The 19,272-nt window shown below is 46.6% G+C and overlaps 9 protein-coding genes across 9 annotated transcripts; 6 read left to right on the forward strand and 3 right to left on the reverse strand.

The window, feature by feature from the left end:
* Positions 1-41: 41 nt before the first annotated feature.
* Positions 42-2,567, forward strand: M430DRAFT_18929 (hypothetical protein; the record flags this gene model as incomplete). The annotated part of the gene is made up of 4 exons (XM_024863986.1): positions 42-325; positions 456-802; positions 849-1,138; positions 1,185-2,567. The coding sequence occupies 4 exons, from the start codon at positions 42-44 to the stop codon at positions 2,565-2,567; spliced, it is 2,304 nt and encodes a 767-aa protein (XP_024720678.1).
* Positions 2,568-2,976: 409 nt separating this feature from the next.
* M430DRAFT_18930 (hypothetical protein) lies at positions 2,977-3,941 on the forward strand (the record flags this gene model as incomplete). Its single annotated transcript, XM_024863987.1, has 4 exons — positions 2,977-3,390; positions 3,437-3,536; positions 3,587-3,795; positions 3,846-3,941. The coding sequence occupies 4 exons, from the start codon at positions 2,977-2,979 to the stop codon at positions 3,939-3,941; spliced, it is 819 nt and encodes a 272-aa protein (XP_024720679.1).
* A 1,823-nt stretch (positions 3,942-5,764) lies between these two features.
* Positions 5,765-6,379, forward strand: M430DRAFT_27793 (hypothetical protein; the record flags this gene model as incomplete). Its single annotated transcript, XM_024865725.1, has 1 exon — positions 5,765-6,379. One exon carries the CDS (start codon positions 5,765-5,767, stop codon positions 6,377-6,379), a length of 615 nt encoding a protein of 204 aa, XP_024720680.1.
* A 1,755-nt stretch (positions 6,380-8,134) lies between these two features.
* M430DRAFT_139504 (hypothetical protein) lies at positions 8,135-10,145 on the reverse strand (the record flags this gene model as incomplete). Its single annotated transcript, XM_024862615.1, has 5 exons — positions 8,135-8,370; positions 8,426-9,041; positions 9,085-9,854; positions 9,906-10,033; positions 10,081-10,145. The coding sequence occupies 4 exons, from the start codon at positions 10,143-10,145 to the stop codon at positions 8,439-8,441; spliced, it is 1,566 nt and encodes a 521-aa protein (XP_024720681.1). The 3' UTR covers positions 8,135-8,370; positions 8,426-8,438.
* Positions 10,146-10,891: 746 nt separating this feature from the next.
* On the forward strand, positions 10,892-12,053 carry M430DRAFT_237893 (hypothetical protein). Its single transcript, XM_024864965.1, has one exon. The coding sequence runs from the start codon at positions 11,052-11,054 to the stop codon at positions 11,931-11,933; it is 882 nt and encodes a 293-aa protein (XP_024720682.1). The 5' UTR covers positions 10,892-11,051; the 3' UTR covers positions 11,934-12,053.
* Positions 12,054-12,347: 294 nt separating this feature from the next.
* M430DRAFT_275781 (hypothetical protein) lies at positions 12,348-13,291 on the reverse strand (the record flags this gene model as incomplete). Its single annotated transcript, XM_024865661.1, has 2 exons — positions 12,348-13,098; positions 13,185-13,291. The coding sequence occupies 2 exons, from the start codon at positions 13,289-13,291 to the stop codon at positions 12,471-12,473; spliced, it is 735 nt and encodes a 244-aa protein (XP_024720683.1). The 3' UTR covers positions 12,348-12,470.
* Positions 13,292-13,581: 290 nt separating this feature from the next.
* M430DRAFT_34920 (hypothetical protein) lies at positions 13,582-14,456 on the forward strand. The gene is made up of 2 exons (XM_024866638.1): positions 13,582-13,618; positions 13,667-14,456. Coding segments are annotated over exons 1-2 (723 nt in total). The 5' UTR covers positions 13,582-13,616; the 3' UTR covers positions 14,388-14,456.
* A 1,405-nt stretch (positions 14,457-15,861) lies between these two features.
* M430DRAFT_87238 (glycoside hydrolase family 18 protein) lies at positions 15,862-16,954 on the reverse strand (the record flags this gene model as incomplete). Its single annotated transcript, XM_024869641.1, has 2 exons — positions 15,862-16,831; positions 16,881-16,954. Coding segments are annotated over 2 exons (1,044 nt in total), but the record flags the coding sequence as incomplete, so codon positions are not given.
* Positions 16,955-17,747: 793 nt separating this feature from the next.
* On the forward strand, positions 17,748-18,936 carry M430DRAFT_88220 (hypothetical protein; the record flags this gene model as incomplete). The annotated part of the gene is made up of 7 exons (XM_024869648.1): positions 17,748-17,823; positions 17,869-18,047; positions 18,097-18,133; positions 18,186-18,253; positions 18,300-18,682; positions 18,729-18,796; positions 18,842-18,936. Coding segments are annotated over 7 exons (906 nt in total), but the record flags the coding sequence as incomplete, so codon positions are not given.
* Positions 18,937-19,272: the final 336 nt, after the last annotated feature.

Below are 19,272 nucleotides of genomic sequence, written 5' to 3' on the forward strand. Positions count from 1 at the left end.
ACACAGAAGGTGCTGTAGACACAGAAGGTACTGTAATCACAATGGTTACTGCAAACACAGAAGGTGCTGTAGACACAGAAGGTACTGTAATCACAATGGTTACTGCAAACACAGAAGGTGCTGTAGACACAGAAGGTACTGTAATCACAATGGTTACTGCAAACACAGAAGGTACTGTAGACATAGAAGGTACTGTAATCACAATGGTTACTGCAAACACAGAAAATGCTGTAAATGCAGAAAATGCTGCAATCACTGAAGTGCTGAGGGCCTATAAACCATACGATTTATGCACGCCACCTTGTCTTGAGCACCCCGACCATAGGTATATATACTATATACGCTACTGTGGCCAGAACTTTATCCAAGTTATGCATTATCTTGGCCATGGTAGAATCCACTTTACGTGCCGCTAGAGAAGAAAGAATTTCAAGAGACAAACACGCCAAATACAGAGGTTCCGCCCAAGTGTCGATCGAACATTTGGACTTCCCGCACCCATGCCGCCACATAGATATAAATGTTATCGGACAATTGATAAGAAATTTTGAAGGTGAAGGTTGCATCAAAGACACCAATCGGATTCCTGCCATTATCAACGATTCAATTCTCTATGCAGGGCTGAACAAACTGGAAACAAGCGCCGAGTCTTTTAAGGCTATCTCGAATAGCGCACCACCGCGGCTTCATCTAGAACGTGGTGTAAAAGTGGAATGCCTCCACGGACAACACAGAGTTCTCGCTGCAAAAAAGTTTCTGGACCCATCGGAGAGATGGTGGATTGTTGACTTCTACGGCAGTGGTCAGTATATTGAATACGCACCAAGCTCCACGCTAACCAGTACAAGATCTCGAAGCAGATACTAAGCAGGCCCTTCGAGAGGGTGAGTCTTACTCAGAGCCATACGCATCCGGCGAGATATTCCGTAACTATCGGCTTTGCTGCTACAATAAGGATGACTTGGGTGCGCAGCGTTGGCAGAAGAAACTCAAGTCCTATCAGGAAGCGTATTTCGAAACGATTCTAAAACGGGAGATCCTTATCAAAGCTTTGGACTCTGTCTTGAATATTAGTGGGCTATGGAGAGGCTTTTACGCAGGATCGTTGAATGATTTTATTAGTCTGGGTTGCGATGAGGTGAGTGGTGTAGACACGAGTTGGAACGGCGTTAATTTTGTAACAGGAAATTGCGCGTTATATTAGGGCCATCAAGACCGAGCTTACGCGTATCTTTAGGGATAACATGGCAACAATGATGGCAACCGATCCTTTGAGCATCGAATCCATCCAGTCAAGAGCTCCTGCCCTCTCGAAGACAGACTTTGAATTCATTGATGAGCGTATGGGGTCAGGGGAGTTATTTCCGGCAGTAACAGACCCCGTCGAAAGAGAAAATATTAAGAAGGGCATCCTTTCAACTGAGGTTCCTATACCAACTCTGTGGACACTAATCTGCGATGTCAGATACCTCAAGAAACCGGCAAGAGTCCTGAATGCTTTATTGCCCCCCCGAAAAGAGAAAAAGAAGATAAAGAATAGCCTGTACGAGAGGTTTCGAGACTCATTCTCTATGACGGAATTGGGCAGTAATAATTTTGAGATACAACAGAGTACGCTTTCTTTTAAGTCCATCTCAGGAAGTCTTGAAGATTGTTTCGACGCTGGATATCAACAGTTGTGGCTCTGCGCGTGCCGGGTCTGGAAGTCCGGCAACGCATACGGCCTGATCCAGCTAGCGACACTTGCAGATCGGCTGGGATTCTCAACAACACAAATTGAACGCGAGCTCGCCAAGGATCCGGGTCGAATAATTATTGAAAAGGCACTTCAAGAGGCACACTATGTCCTGCATCCGGGTGAGAAGTTCAGCTTCGATTACAATCAGGCCAGGCCACTTATCAGCTTATTCAACGAGCAAATGAACAACACGCTAGCATCTTATCCGGTGGCAACGTATCCATTTATTACAGTTGCTGGGCCTGGCGAGCCACTGTCGCGCAGATGCGGCCATAGCTCCATGGACACGGAGGACCTCGGTTATCTCTTCCTCGACAAGATACACGCTCCTCTTCAATATTACCATCGATCTGGGGACGGAATTAGCTCCTTTTATGTCAAGCGATCGCGACACATAGCATTTTTCGGTGCATTGATCCTCGACGATACCCCTCAAAATGGACTAACTCCCGTGCCGTTGGTCAATCCACAACAGCAACATATGAACGTGTCACTTTCTTCATATGCACGCTCATCCCGATACTCTGACGAAATATCTTTAATTCAAGCGCAAGCCGAGACCACCCCTACCGAAGAGGTAGCGACATTCATGGAGGATGACGTGAATATTCAACAGGTGCCGTACGAGATGGAGTCAATCAACAAACAGGCCCAGAAATATGCTGCAGAAGGGAAAAAGCTAAGACTGAGAAACGGACATCATATGGTCTGGTACGACTGCTTTGCGGTCTTGGAGCGGGCAAAAGAATCAACTGTGATTGTATATAAACTTGTTCATGATCTGGAGGGATTGGATCACCAAATGGCACACATGGATGGAGGCATATGAGCCTTTCAAGGCAGTCAAGTAGATTACCAGCATCAAAATTCTTCCTTGTCTTATAATAATAGATAGATCCTATTTTTACGACTTAAGTTTCGTCACTCAACCCTCCTCACGTTCTTGTAAATAGAGCCCTTTTTGCACTGTTTTAAGCTATTAGGAACTCCTACTCCTCGGGTATACTATCAACGTTCTTTCAGCGGAGCGGAATCCTGATAGATCCACTAAGAATAAAATTATCGGCAGTGAGCGTCACCACTATCGCGCAGGGTGCCTTTCGGATGGCCACTCTAACAGATACTGCCATCAGAAACGGGCGGCCATGGTCGAGTTTTCTGCGGCTAAAACTAACATTCCGCGCGCGACATATATACTAGAAGCCAGGCCCTCTATTTCAGCGTAAACTATCAAACCTATGAAGAGCGTGAAGGTAGTGCTTTCAGGATCGTTAAAACTTTCCCAGGAGGTCTCCTCGGAAATAGTCCCATCGAAGACGACTAAAACGGTCAAGAGATTCTTGAGAGTCCTGCTTAGAAACCCGTGGGACGACTACGACCATGTTATGCATCTTGACCAAGGCATACTAGCCATTCGCAAAGGTTCGTCCTTCAAGATTGTCAGTGTTCAACAATTTGAATGTCCTGAAATACTCCAGCAAACGCGAATGTTCGCCAGTATCCAACATCCCAACGTCGCATCTATCTATGACGTCTATTGTCATGAAGAGAAACAGTTCATGATAACGGAACATCTATGTGTTCGCATTTCACACTTACAGATCCAAGAACACGAGCTAGAAGAATGGGAGATAGCTACTATAATATCCGAGGTGGGAGCTATCTGTCACTGGCAGCAACCAGGGCTTACGATCATAGGTCCTGCAAGGGGTGGTTCATATATCCTCATTGAGAATATCTTGCAAAGAGCTGTCAAGTAACAATATTGGAATGTCTCTGGATGGAGAGTTAAAGCTCGGTTAGTTAGCCATAGCACTCCTGGCACAATTTGTCTAACCCTCAGGCTAGTATTAGATCCCAACAACATCAAGCACGATCCCTTATACGAAAGCCCAAGGACGTCTCAAGTCTTGTTGGACTACCCTATCTTGGCTGAAATTATAGAGGAGATGATGCTTTCAAGTTACCACCTTGCTTCAGACGATGACAGAAGGTCTGAGGAGGCTTTGAGCTTTTTATCATGTACACTTTCGGGATCACTGGAGAGTCTAATGAACGTGAGCTATTACAGAAATCTGAGATTCAAAAATGGCTAATATATGGACAGCATTGCTTCCTAAAACTTGCCGCATCTCCAAGGAGGCTGATTCCGCGGATCCGCTACGGCTATGAAATCTCGCGGGGGGGGTTCTTGTTATCATGAAGAGTGACGACAAACCGTCAGAGTTACAAGATTTAAGTCTTAAGCTATTGCGCCAGATTCGCATTCATCATGTTAATATTTCATTGATATGTAGTTCCTAATGGTCCACACTCGTCTTAAGAACAAGGGCAATACAAAATAGTCGTGGGAATCTAATTCAAGAGACATTGTTGCCTTGATATTTATCTCCCAAATAGCGGCTAAGTGGAAGCCTTAAAATCGCTCGCCCTAGTTTTGGTTTTGTCCCCCAATAGCCAAGCCCGGCATTGTTCTTACCTTGAGATGGTACATACGATCGGACTATGGAGGCTATACCAGAAAGTTCCTAACGAGACTTGGATCAGCGGTTGTTTACAATGCACAACCTGCCACTGCCGTAGGCACAGATAGCTCCGCTTAGTCTCCTCATGAAACGCCGCGATCGAAGTCGAAGTCGGTATCTGTCCTTAGGACACCTGTCATGTTGAGAAGGTATGCCCTATGGCAGCTGCAGTACAAAGAGTGGAAGTACTTAGTACTTAATTGTAGCTCTCACGTGTTATGTACTAAACAGCTAATACAGGGTGAAATTCACTAACCACATTATTAGTGAGAAGATCTCGACGAATTATAAAAACATATAGAGTTTAGACTGAAGCTGGTTTCGCATCTTACTGTAGCTCTCTTGCGTGTGCCATTTTTTAGTTCGTTGTCAAGCTCTTTTAACTTAGGCCTCATTGCGTGTATTGAGCGCCATCGGAAATTTTTGGTCTTGAACACCTCGTACACTTCCATGGGCGGGGCACTTAGCATATCAATCCGTACCTTGCGCAGCGTGTCCTTCTCTTGCGGGTCCCATTCCAGGCGCAGCTCAGACATGTTTCTATGCTTCCAGTTCCTTTACGAACATTTGATTATGGCAGTGATGGAAATGCCGACCAAAGCAAATTTGATGACCGAATAGTAAAGGTGACGGAGGTGTTTGGTCAGCCATGTACTGGCCCCATGGCTAATATTTCTCCTGTTCATATGAAGCAGGCCTTGAGGGTACCAACACAATTGAGAGTGTTGTCCCGCCTCGGGAAGTTCGTGAACCACCTTCCGAATGTGATGGTCCCCTATCATCGCCCCCGTTCATTATCACCCCGTTCGTCAAGTCCAGCAAGGTCCAGTCAAGGTCCAGTCTTAACCAGGTCCTTTCAATTCGCAACCAATTACACCGACTCGCCCCTACTGCCAGCGTATCAGCAGCGGTGGAAGACGCAGAGGAAGCATGCTGCAGACTTCCATACCTGTGTGCCGAGAAAAATAATAGGTACTTTGACTTTAAGCATCTCAAACTCCAAATACCTATAAAAGGGTCTTACCCGAGATTTATAGCCTTAGTACCATGCTAGATACTGTCATAAGCCTTGTGGCTGCTATAACACGCAAATTATCCATAGTCGCACTAGAGGTTAATAATACCTCTAATTAAGGTTATCTAATTTTAGACAAATTTACCAGTTTTCCGGGTTTTCCGGGTCAAATTACCACGTATATATACTAATTAGTGGGGCCTTATAATTGAGGGGCCATTTCAGCCAGTTAGAGCTCATTTCGTTCAATTCGTCGCAGAGAAACGACTTCACGTGCATAATCCACTTATATAATCTCTTAAACCAATAAAAGCTAAGTTGGTAAAAAGGTTCTTAGCAAATACGTCTGATGTATGAGATAAAATTAAGGCGACTAACAATTATTGGTTAGTCCAAGACAACTATTGCACGTGATCGTGTGCAAATAAAAGGCGTGGACCGAATCCCATAGCTAACGCACCATCAACACCCTCGACCGCCAAAGACATGTCGGCCAACTTCCTTAAGCTCCCTAGTGAACTTCGCAATAAAGTATATAACCGATGCTTATTACTCGAAGAACCTATTGACCCTTGGATTAATTACAATCGACAACAGCAGCTCACACCTGGGCTGCTCTGCACAAACAAGGCCATCCACCGCGAAGCCAGCTCACTATTCTACGCCCAAAATCGCTTCAATTTTACTATGTCCAGCCCTACAGACACAGCTTTGTTCCTTAGGACAATCGGCCGTAACAACGCAGGCTGTATCCGACATGTCTGTGTTAATTTTCCGGACTTCTATTTACACGCGGGTGGTGTCACACTCGGGGAGGGTAGCATGAGCATCTTTGCGAGTATCCAGAGTAGCTGTGCTAATTTGAGCACACTCATAACGGCCCCGTATTGCACACTTGATATTGAGGAGAAGCTCGAGGAACTAGACAACCCTAAGATCACTGAGGTGTTAAAGCTGATTAACACTTGCTTCAGAGCCATCTTATCCCTACAAGAGATTATTGTTATCGTATATGAGGACGACCCGAGTAGTTTTATAAGAAGTGAAATGGAGAAGCATGGATGGATAATCAGTGTAATGGAAGATGGAAAAGAGTGGTAGCTATAGCTATAAACTTGGGGATAATAATTATCAGATTGACAATGATAGTAACTTTTGGAAAAGTTTTAGCCACAAGGCTAATAAGGATCTCTAAGCATTACCGTGGGGCATTTATGAGTTTTATCTATAGAACAAGCTTAATGGGACTGTTATAGAATGTTCATCCGGCTTAACTTGACCCTAATTACTGTATCTAGACTAAGTAGAGGGGGCATCTAAACCACTAGTAGATAGGCAACTATTTTCATGTTAAACAACGTGTAACGTATTTTATTTCTATTTACTTGACATCAGTGTCCAAATATAACGCCTGAACGAACCATCCAGTCAAAACCTCTGAGCACGACGCTAGTTAATGTCATGAAGAAACAAGATGGCATATCCTAATGCAATTCGAATAACATCACATTCGGGAAATCATTAACATCTAGATAGGTATTGCGTCAAATTCTGTAGCAGCTTAGCCTAAGGCTATAGCTCCTATGATTAAAACCCGAGGAATATTCTCCTTAGTCCCTTACTCTTGGTAGTAGAAAGAGGGAGTAATATTCTCTAGCTTCCGCCTGGTATCGACTGACCAGTCTCGTGTGCCTCCTGAAATGCTGACCCGAACACATGAACTTCCAGGTCCCATGATTAGTAGGATGTCTTGTCGTAAACCTGATATGGTTAGATTCTTCTAAAAGCATCCTGGTAAATGTAGCGCAGTTAAACCTTCATGCCTGTACTAAAGGTGAAGGCGGTTTTGCAAGAGGCTGTATATAGAACTCAAATGATTTCAAAATGAAAAGAGGGTTAAAATAGTTTTCGTTGGTGTAAGTCTCGGGGCATGCTGCTCGCTCCTGATGGTAGAGGCTAAAAAGCTTTGGTCCGACATGAGGTTGCTGCGGGGAAAGGACAAGTGGGTTTACCATAAGCGTCTTGATAGGAGGTAGTGCATAATATTCTCGAAGGAAAGAACGAGTGGGTCTCCCATACGTTTCTGGGGGTGGGCTGAAAAAGAGTGGGTCTGACATAACGCCCCAGGGGAGAGACCATCCACAGGATTGGAGTGGGTCTGACATAATATTACTGGGGGAGCCGCACCGACACTATGGATCAACCATAATCTTCTTGAGGGGAACGACAGTGGGCCATATATTACCAGGGGAGAGGCCGCCATCATAAGTGGATCACCATAACATTCATGGGGTGAGCCATAGAGGGCATAGTAACAACGCCGGCAGGTCAGCCCTGGCATACCTGATGGCCGTAAGGACCATGGGACTCCCGACCCAACAGCCATGTCTTTTGTGAGCCATCAGCTTATGGCTTTCGATCCATCCACCCAGCCTGCATTTTTTGGACGGTTGCATAATCCGGCTGCTCTGAAACTCGGCCATCCAGACTCAGCTTGTGAAGGTTTGCATGCGACATGAAGTAGAAAATCTAAAAGATATTGATTGATCTCACATAACAAGACGTATCGCGAATACAAGAACGTAGGATGTCCTTGTCGCGTGGTAAATAAACGTGAATACAGAGCGTGAAGTTACGTGTGTCGGACCTTTTTGCTACCAGATTAGGGTCTGACGGGTTAAATTGGGACTCGGCTGAAGAGTTATCTAGGTACGAAATAGACCCTTCATACACAATATTCAGTAGTTATTTTAGGGGTAAACCTTCTTAAATCCTAGAGGATATAGCTGTGTGAGAACTAGTTTTGCCACGTGATTTTGCGCGACGCCTTTTGCTAAGCCAACTGTAGCTGGGCCTGGACAAAAGGCACTCCATATATATTCCTTCTCTATAACACTATACCTCTCATTCATAGTGTGTATGAGCACTGCCACATACTCCTTCTCCGCATGATGCACATCCCGCGTGATAAGAACCAACCCCACATAATGTACCATACGATATGACCAAAGACATACTTCAGCTAAGCCACCACCGTGATTTCTCCTACCCCTATGAACTCCCAGCATTTCTCCATGATTGTATGGACTGAGCTAGATTGCGTGATTAGTGAAGCTTAGGTAGGCTCTTCAGTGTGTAAACACTAACATCAGTACAGACGTCAAATTTGATCTTCTGGGACAGAAACTGCAGTTCCGTAGCTAGGTAGAGCCTCATGATAATTTGCCATTGGGATAGGTGCGCGAACAGCTGCTGAATACGGAGGGACACTGCTCAGGTCATTCAGATCATAATAGTCCACGTTCTCGAGGTTTGTGCCGAGTGTAATGTCCTCGGCCGTATTTCTGGTATGGATGTTGTAAGAACCGACATTCTGGCAGAGCGTCCTTCTCCGAGAACCCTCGCTGAAAAGCCTTGAAAAGGTTTGACTTGTAGGGTGGAGGCCCTGAAGTCTTTCTGATAAGTCTGCGGTGCGGATGCCACGTAAACGAACAATCGCATCAGGCCGTGTTAAATTGTCAGACGAGAGCGACCGGGGACAGTTATAAATGGGAGTGCTCGTCCTCGACTGCGGCATCGAAGCCGCACGGAGTGGTCGACGATCCATATATGGCTGATCGAGGAGGTGTTTTTCATACGGAGGTGGTGCGTGCAGAACCGTGTCCAACCGAGGAGGTCCCTGGCAGGCTGCGTGAACACGACCGTTGGCGTCAGGGAGCATGTCGGGCGAGATAAATATTGTGATGGGAAGCGATGCACGGAACTAAACGTATAAGCACTGAGGCTATGATATTGTCTGAACTTACCTCTGAAATACGCCCATCAGGGTTGTGTATGGTGAGGCTAGCCCGAACTCTATGCCGCACTTTAATCCTACAAGCGTCCGTATCTGGCATACACTTGCTTAATCGTTTTGGTAGCAGCAGCATCCTCTCTAGCAGATATCTGTCCTGGCACTGCTCGCGGAGCATATCGTCTTCGTCGTTTGGTTCAAACACCCACGAATCCACAACCCGGACGCGTAGAAGGCGAGGATCAGCAGCCTCTAGCAGAGTGAACTCTTGATATTCGAATAGCTCGCACCGCGCTGTGCCTATTTTGAGGCCCTTCAACAGAGGAGTGATCGTCATCTGCATCGTTATTTCCGTCCCGAATATAACCCCTTTCTGAGGAATAGTCATCTGACACTCGACATTGTCCGACCACAGACATTCAATTGTCATAGGATGTGCCAGCTCTAGAGAAGCCGGCCCGAGTGTTCGAACAATCCGTACAGGCTTGTGTGTATGTAAGTCGCATCCCATCCTTCCCCTCGAAATCGTGGCTTCTAGCTTGTACGTAAGGTAGCTGCTCGTCAACCCTTCAATTGTCTCCGGTATTGACCCATCAATCACAAGCTCGAACGGCCATTCGTAATTTTCCGGTGGCAGAAGAATACCCTTGGCGGGCGAGCCAGTGTTCCCACCACCGACGAAAGAGGGCCAGGTGTGATGAAATATCTCTGTCGACCTCTCTATCCACCGCGAGGGGTTCCAAGCACCTGCCACTCTATCATTCCATCTGCAAGGAGTTAGGTCTGTGCCAACGGCATCTCTTGGAAGTAGAACCCGCCCGATTTTAAGATGACCTGCCATTCGCAGCCACACACCCTCAACTTCCAGCGCTCCAGGTAGACATAGCACAACCACACCTCGAAGGAGCTGGCTAGAGGCCTCGCTCTCGACCCCTCGCAGAACTACAGTTTCATTGTCGAGGCTTTTAATATTAACATATACTCTATAGCAATGAAGACGCCCACGCACCGTATTTCAAAGAGACTGGGGATAGTCCTGCCTGCGATACCGCTAAAAGATTTAAGACTCGGCATTGCGGAAGGTCACGGTAGTTGTCGTCTACTAGTTTTCGTTCCGGGTGGTCACGTCAATATTGTACTCCGGTTGACCCCAGTGCAGCATGACCTGATGGCCCCCACAAGAGTGATGTATCGGACTGCGCCCGCTCAGACTAGCCAGCTCAATAGTACCGTCCAGAGAATAATCACCCTCCACCATAAATTTTAGCGTTTTCTCTACCATACGTATCTATCGAACTAGGTTAGGACCGCGGTTCCAATTGACCACGACGACTGTAGGGCAATGAAAGAAAATAAATTAAAAGATGATCTCTTGGGTTGATGCTGTACTGTAACTGGCTTACAGTATCACCGCTGATGTAGTAGTTGATAACGTCCAATGACCTGTTGTGTGCGAAAGAACATTTGTGCCTTAAGCCGGAAGCATGAGAAGCCCGAGGAGTACGTGTAACCAACAGCAAGCATACTCTTGCCCTACTGACCTAAATCGCTTTTTTGGAAGGTACCACCTAGAATCTCTAATCTACGGCGCAATCGCAATTCCGATCGAACTCATTGTATACTGGCTGACAGGCCCCTCTATGACGGGAAGGAGGCTTGGTTAGGGGAACTCCCTTCTAGCATTTATTTCACTCGGCCTTGGAGGGTTACCCCTATTACGAAGGGTGACGGAAGGGGTTCCCAATCGAGCTAGATATAAGTGGCCTCGGGCTTTGTAGGACTGGTCATATTAGAAATGTGATGCAGATTGAGTTGTTCATCGCTAGAGCACCTGTGAAGTTCCCCGCATATAATGAGTGTAAACATTCACGGTAGGGACGGCCTGCCAATATTTCTTTTTATGTTGATATTTCTCCTTTATATCCATCCACCTTTTTAAATTGTCTGCCTTCTTTTCAGCGCTCCAACCCCACCCTCATCATGTCCACAACACCACGCGACGTCGAACGCTGCTCCACATTCCACAGCAACGGGATCGCGCTGGCAAATGAAATTATTCTGCATATCCCAAGTTATGTATCCATAGGCACTCAGTTGCTGCCGCTAGGGGGCGGGGTGGGCACGCGCAGGGCCCATCACCCGATTGCCTCAGTGTCGCGGCACCTACGGGCAATTTACCTGAGCCAGCCGTACCTAGCACCAGCGGACAACACACAACCGCCGGTCCCATGCACCATTGGCGGAGCCCTTCAATTTGATGACCTTTGCACCTTGGTTTCCTTCTTCGAGGGCGGCCCTGGTCAGGATACCAATTTCTTGCGTGAAATCCGGGGGTTGAATGTATCGTACAAAGATAGCTTCGCCGTCAGTTGGTGGCAGGAGACCACCAATTATGCATTTGAGGCCTTCGAGCTTCTCTACAAGCGCTGGCACCTCATGTCCGTGTCTTGGCTTCGAATTCACCTTCGTTGTACTAAAGCGATCTTGTCCGTAGATGATCCAGGGATCTGGAGCCTGCTGAAAATTCGCGGCCTTCCACGCCTCGAAGTTGTCGGCCCTCGTCGTTGTATCTCCCCTCTGGTCCGCAAATACCTCAAAGCGCGAACACGCAGCCAAAGACTGTTCCCATGGCGCCCGCTTGGTGTGGAGAACCCCGGCCCTAAAGAATGGACAGCTCTTGTCAAAGATCGAAGTGGCATACCAAGGTGGCAGGCGCAGTTCGAATGGTTGGAGGCTCGGTACAAGTATTTGCACGATCGAGAAACAATCGCTGCGAGGTGCAAAGAGCAACGAACTACATATCGTAAGCAACTAAATCGGTGGCCGATGTTATCGAAACGTAGACGGAGGAGGGGCGTATAGTCTTTGGCTTAGAGCGACAAGGGGGGTTTGAGGGGTTTCCGTGAGCGATGAACGTGGTTATATTAACCTCTCGTCAGTCTTTCTCTAGCTAAATCCATCTAATGGGAGGTATTCTACCACGTTAGATATACTTTTCCGTCTCCGTGCATCTTCCCAGTAAATTTGAGACTTTATTACGGGACTCTAGGAAGAGTCCTGAAGCTCGAATTTACTCTCATTCTCTCTCACCAACCATTAACTTATTCATGGTATAAGCTATCATCTCCACCTTAGCTGGATTCCCCTACTCTGTTGCTGACTATGGTCTAGGGTGTCCTTCACTACGGGGGACAAGACTTGTATACGTAGAACAGCCTCATAGGCTTGGGTTGGGAAATAGCGACCCTGAAGGACTTTGCAAGTTTATTAACCACATTGACCTTCTCATTTGCTTCTCATTTATCAACCACTAGAATTTGTATACCCTAACGCACGAATCGCCTAGGTATCCCAGGAGGCCCTCTGTAGGTCGAATAAAACTGTCTGCGTTGAAGCGACTTAAGTAATCCGTCGCTTAGCAGGATTGGGGTATCGTGTAAACGGAGAGTGTCGTGTAAACGGGTCGTGCAGTGTAGACGGGTCTTGGAACAGCTGGTCCCAACGCCAGTTCTTATCAGACAACTCGAAAAAACAATTCCTGCTCACGCTATCGAGGGTGACCTTTTGTCTCGCTCCAGTAACATCGTGGCGTGAAATTTTGCGCAGGGCAGTCTCACCCCAGACAAGTGTAGCGGAGGACACGACTCTTTTGGAGAAGAGCTTCCTCGGAGGGGCTGTGATACAATCTCTCGCCGCAATTTGCGCACCAATGTTGAGAATAATATTCGAATTCTTGAAAGTGACCTCATTGGTCTCCTTGTTAAAGTCATGTCGCAGGAGGCAGTCGAGGATATTTGGTCTCTCATATCTCAGATCTCCATCCCAATCTCCATCAGCGAGGACAAGGTAGCACTCTTTTTCTGGCGGCCCATAGCAGAGACAATATAAGCCATGGCCAACCAAAATAGGCTTCAAGCCCATCTTTTCAGCTGATGAGATCCACCCATAGTCTTTCATAATCTCGTCCCATATCCGTTGGATCTTTTTCTCCGTAGTAAGCTCGACACGAAAGATGCGAGAAATATATCTGGCAGAATATAGAGGCAAATGATCTACTACAGCTGCTTGCACTGCCGGCTTCCCCTGGCCCGAACTTTTTGACTTATTGCTAACAGGGCATTCCTGGCCTTTTGTCCAAATGCCGTTAAGCGTATAATACTATCCTCTCGCCCAGCAGGAATTGGCCACACTAGTAGGTTAACTGGTCCAGTAGAATACATTAGTTTCGTGCATATCTTGCTCCGTAAATACCACAAAATAGTAGAATTAGGAGTAGATATGCATTCTAGTCAGTAACGACTTTAATACGACCGCTTAACTAGCGTAGTCAAGTCCTGTCGGACGAGGGGTTAATCGCGCCAATTGACCAGGCTATTTCATTACTGAGTCACCCTGCAGCAGGTGGAGGTACTTCAGCCCTGAAATCTAAGGCACGTAGCTTTCTGGCGGCTTTAATAAAGTGACCACGTTCCCCGCCTGGAAGGCTTCCTTTCCTTCTACATGCATCCCATCAAGATCTGAATAGAAAGCTTGCAGCGCGCAATAATGTAAGTCAACCACCTAGTCTGAATTAATAGCTATTAAATCTTTAGTAGGGCAGCACCAACAACCTCTGGCCGAATAACTCTCTCACAAATAATCAACGAACTTAATCCCGACCATGACCCTCACACGCTCTCGCAAACAATCAATGAACTCAATCGCGACCCACGACGTGACCCTTACGCGATCAGGGAACTTCCTCAATTTCAGCAACTTCCACTAGAGCTTCAACGACAAATATGGCAACTCGCTTTACCGACCCCACAACCTCTTGAAATCAATATCAAATCCGAACAGAAAATCAAACGGGCCTTTTGGGGCGTTGGCCCCTTTCCGATGCTCGAAACCTGCAAGCTATCCCGTGAAATAGCCCTCTCTGTTTTCGAACCTCGAATACAGCTCTATACGTCTGAAGATAAGGTACTTTGTACTACACCGAACACTGGTCTAGAATCTGCGAAACGTATTCACATATATACAAAAACGCGACATAGTGATATCGAAATTAGGGTAGGCTCTGAAGTATGTTCAGTAATTAATTGGATACATAGTACATTAGGGTTTCAGATAATAGAGCTTTCAGAATTCGAAATCACGGCCAGGTATCTTGCTACCTGGCCGCTCGAAGAGGGCGATAGGCTAGATAATGCGGTTCTGCTTCAGAGTAGACTTCCTGTATATGAGGGTACTAGGCGCAGTTTGCCACTAAGATTACAGGGCATGAGATTCTTTACTCCAAGGAATACTTCGAGAGACAAGCGTAATCGCAGATGACACTTATACTACTTTCGCAGGTGGGCTAGGGTTATATATTCGAAGGAATCCAAATTTTAAGCAACTAGATATATTTGAAGTGAGAGTCCATGCAAGTGAGAGAACCAGCCGGCATAGTCAGGGCTACTTTGTTTCATAACTAGAATCTCCTTAAATACGAGAGGTACCCAGAGGAAAGTACTGCTGGCCGTTCGATACATTTGATCCCGGACCTCGCATTGTAGCTTGTGCTCGATACGAGATTTAGTGCTATTATTTAGAGATAAGGTAATCTTACTATAGGTACAAATAGGACTAGTATACTATTGTAATACCTTTACTTGATAAGTGAGATGGCCTAGTCTACTGTAATAGGTGAAGGTATCAGGAGAGCTTAATCACAGCGAAACCATCTTCACCAGGAGAAATTCCCCTTATCAAAATTAATTGCATACCCAGCAGCAGGCCGAGAACCCCTGCCCAGCAACAGTCAAAAAATTCGGGGCAGGGGAAGCCGGCCGTGCAAGCGACTGTATCATTTCCTTTAACTCCTGAGCAAGGTATGGCAACGATATAATCCTACCAGCGAGTCATTATGTGCTAGTCCATTAAGTATACCGTCGTTCTGCGATATGTTTAGCACATCACGCTTATGAGGCCATCATTTATGTTCACCAGGTTATGACAACCATTAAGTAATGGTACAACACACAATATACCACGATCATAACAAGCGTGAGGGTGCAGGAGATGTAGAGTTTGGCCATCGCTCCCTGAATCCCTCTAGCCTTAGATGTATGTCCCTTAAGAATTTGGGTAGCCGGAATATTACACCACTTACCTACCTTTCCTAGCAAAAGTATGACTTTTTTGCTATGTTTCTCACTGATTTACCTTGGCTCAATCTTGATATATACTAGCAGTGAAGCGCCTGCACGTTCGCTGATCAGTCGTTACAATGCGTACACCTGCCTATCAATTGAATGTAGGCGACAATTAGCAGCCTGCGAAGATAAAGCAGATAGGTCACAACCATACACATAGTCCAAATGATGCATTTCCGCTAGTATGAAAAATTAATACGTGCTAGAGGTGATTTATATCCACCTCTTTATTCATCTCCCCCACTGCCGCTATCCACCGGAGATAATATAAGGCCGGTTACAATAGGATTGTCAACACATCCTCCTACTACAACCTGCGCACAGTGTGCGCCATCAGTGCAACGATTATCAACCCAGCAAATCTCATTAGAGTTGCAGTCAGAGTTTTCAGAGCACGAATGATTCCAACAATACCCTTCAGCAACAACGCACCTTGGCTGGTAGTCAGCGTCGTGAGTACACATGCATATTCCCTCCAGGCATGAGAAAAACGTCCTCCCTACATTGCAGTTAAGGTCGGGTAATAATGTACTTGACGGTAGTATAGTTCCTATATTCGGGCTGATACCTGGGGGGCCCGTGCTAGAAAGAGGTGCTAAAACGGAATCGCGCATGCCATGCCGGACGTTGGCGTAGGTGGAGTTTGGATACAGCAGCCGGTTTGGAGTGGTGTCAAGACCTATGCCCTCTCCCCGGAGAATGCCTGACACGGTTTGAATTATGCTTTCATCTCCTACGCCATCATCGCTGCTTTCCCAGTACATCGCACCGCCAAGTCTGTCCATGATAAAAGCCGCCTTCTGTCTCGCTACATCGACGTTATCGTAGCTTATAAGCTGTTCCTGACTAGCGCTGTAACTATAGCTCGAGCCAGCATTGCAGTCGTAATATACAATGGCCCCCTCTAAAGAGAGCTCCTTCAAGCTGTAGGTGCCGGAGCCGGAAAAGGATTGTCCAAGACCACCAGTACCATTAAAGTAGCGGCCATAGAGAGGCATGCCAAGTACGATCCTGTTTGGCGATACGCCATGCGAGGCATAGTAGTTTATGACTGACTCAGTGTCAAACGGCGTGCTCTCTGGATGGTCCGCGGAACGAAAGAGGTTTGCTTGGTCGCCAGTGACGTTGCTCCAACCCCCAGAGTAGTCATAGGCCATAAGGTTCCAGAAGTCTACGTGCTGGTCTATCTCGGCCGGGAGCAGATGCGTGTACCCAAATGGCCCAGGACAAGCTACTGTAACAGTATAATTGTTTGGCAGAAGAGTTTGCCGCACCTCTTTCAGTAGAAGCACCATATTTGCAGCTTGTGCGGTGTTGGCGGGGTATTCCCAGTCGATATCCACGCCATCGAGACCAAGATTCTCAATGAGTGCGAGCACGGATGTTGCAAACTTCGAGCGTCCGGAGTCACTTGAAGCTGGTGATGCAAAGTGTGGTGAGTAGGTCGTGCCACCGACAGAGAGTAGAACTTTCAGGCCGCGATTCCTCTTCTTAAGCACGTAGAGCTGCTGCAGATAGCCATAGAGGTTGTTACTAGTCGGAGAAAGACTTCCGGTATCTGCTAACAGGTTGCTGAGGAAGCTTTACCCGACGTCAGCTATCTCGATAACAAATTCCAGTTGCAACTCACACCTCCCCCGTGTCTGGATTTATATCTGCGAAGGCGTAGATGATATGTGTGAGGCTGCTCGCGGGAAGTTGTTGAAGCGTGAGGTACCCGTCTGCTACCCTGGACTGTTTTAGTCGATTATTACAGTTGGAAGTCATAGACCTACCAATTACCAAAGTAAGCAACGTTTAGATAACCTCTTGCTGGAGCGGTGGCACTTTGAATGAGGGTCGCTGCGGCTAGCAGAGAGGCAACGGAAAGCTTCCAACGCATCGTGGGTTTAGAAGTCTCGATAGATTGACGAGATTACAGCAAGGACGCGGAAGGCTACTTCGAAGAGCCGGTCACAGGGGAATATCAAGGCGTTATGGGCCCAACCCCCTTGATACTGGCGGGCCGTCCATAATTTGCACCATCGACCCACCCGTGTAGACATCACGAACGGTGTGGGTTTTAGCTGCCCGGTGCACTGCTAGGTCTACTAGCATGCGTATCGGATGGCCCAAAATGGGCTTACTAGGTCATGCTGATGGAAGCTGATCGAGCTACTTATGGACTTTGCATTTAAGCTGGCCCTCATAAATGAAGGACCTTCGTCGGGCACGAGTCGTACCTTATAACACAGCAGGGCGGTTTATATGCGGCGGGTGTCAACAGCTCCGTATACGACGAACAATACGCTCAGCGACTCGGCTCGACAATGAAGATCTGGGCGGCTGCGGTTAGCATGGCTCTTTTTGTGCCCAATATTCAGTCTATCGGGACAGAAATACCGGACTGTGCGGTTTGTCTACTTTGAATAGTCCTATTCTCATATACTGAGGTAAACAGGTGAAATGCATTGGAGAGTCAGTCATGCTCCCGATGACAACGTCTAATTTTACTAGTCTTTGTGCCGATATGGAGGAGACTAGTAGTTTAGAACTGTGTATCAACCACAATTGCTCAATCACGGAGGCTTTGGGTTTGTCCTCTCCCGTTGTGTAGATAAGCAAACTAACGTAGCCAGTAATTAAAAACATGACCGAAACCGTTTGTGGTAAACCGCGGCGGGATAGATCCAACGCGGTCTCCATCACGGGAATTGTTGGGATTTCTCTTGCCATGATAACTTTCCTTCTGAGAGTCCTGGCTAGGACAGTGCACCACCAGTCTGGAATAGACGACTGGACTATGATTATGGCAATGGTACTTCTAAGGAAAGCAATTATTCTATGTGGTGACTTATAAAGTATAGGGATTTGTACTGCCACTATCTGCCCTGTCTGTTGTTCGTATGTTGAATCTTCTTCTCTGACTTTTAGTGGCCACTGACGAGATTGGCAGTTGCGAACCATGGCCTTGGCAAGGACATCTGGACACTTCCGTCTGATGAGATTACCTATATCCTATATGTAAGTATGCCCAGGAGTCACAGACGCTCTGATTAATAGTCTACAGATATATTATATCGACGAGTCACTATACATTGGCAGCCTAACAATGATCAAGGTGTCCATATTGTTCTTCTATCTTCGAATATTTCCAAAGAAAGTCTTCAGGAGGGTGGTCTATACCGTTATGACAGGGAACATTTTGTACGGCATCATTTTTATCCTCCTTTCGATATTTCAGTGTATTCCAGTAAAGGCTGCTTGGACGAGGTGGGAGGGAGAGGTTCCAGCCAGGTGCTTAGATATAAATGCTCTTGGGTGGGCGAGCGCTGGTATCAACATCTTTTTCGATGTTATCATCCTTATCCTTCCACTGCCAGAATTAGCAAAGCTCGTTATGTCGTATCAACGCAAGATTCACATCTTATTGATGTTTGGTCTAGGATCTTTGTGAGTATGTTGTACCCCACTAGAACTTTCGCTAATCGAAAACAAGTGTCACTATTGTGAGCATACTCCGTCTCAGCTCGCTCATAAAGTTTGCAAATACACAAGACATAACATGTAAGGCCATACAGCAGTGCAAACTACAGATACTAACCGTGGCAGGGGACTATGTTCCTATTGGGTATTGGAGTACTGTTGAGGTGCATGTTAGCGTGGTCTGCGCATGTCTGCCAGCACTTCCTTCCCTATTTCGGAAGAGACACTCGTCCGCAGCAACCGAAGCCACCCCTTTGCCGCATAGAAGCACTCGAGCCGGCTCCGAGGTGAGGTACCGTTATTCTAACGGATCTCCAAGTGTGAAGGTAGTGAATATACGCCAGCGGGACAGCGAACTATCACCATCTCGCCAAATACGGGTGTCGTCGTGCGTCACCGTCACGAACACTCCTCGCGGAAATAATGAGTTTACCTTTAATGGAATGCCTTCGAGTTACAGTACTGCCGAGGGGACATCTGCCAAACGATAACTGGCTCATTGATTCGCGATTTGTTAATCGTTTGTTCCAGCAGATATTCCAGTAAATTAGTATACT

Source organism: Amorphotheca resinae, assembly GCF_003019875.1.
Source record: "Amorphotheca resinae ATCC 22711 unplaced genomic scaffold M430scaffold_6, whole genome shotgun sequence".
In the NCBI taxonomy this organism is placed as follows: Eukaryota; Fungi; Ascomycota; class Leotiomycetes; order Helotiales; family Amorphothecaceae; genus Amorphotheca; species Amorphotheca resinae.

Excerpts from the sequence above, each read along its gene's own strand:
- M430DRAFT_237893 (XM_024864965.1), top strand. The coding sequence starts at position 11,052 with ATGTCCACAACACCACGCGACGTCGAACGCTGCTCCACATTCCACAGC.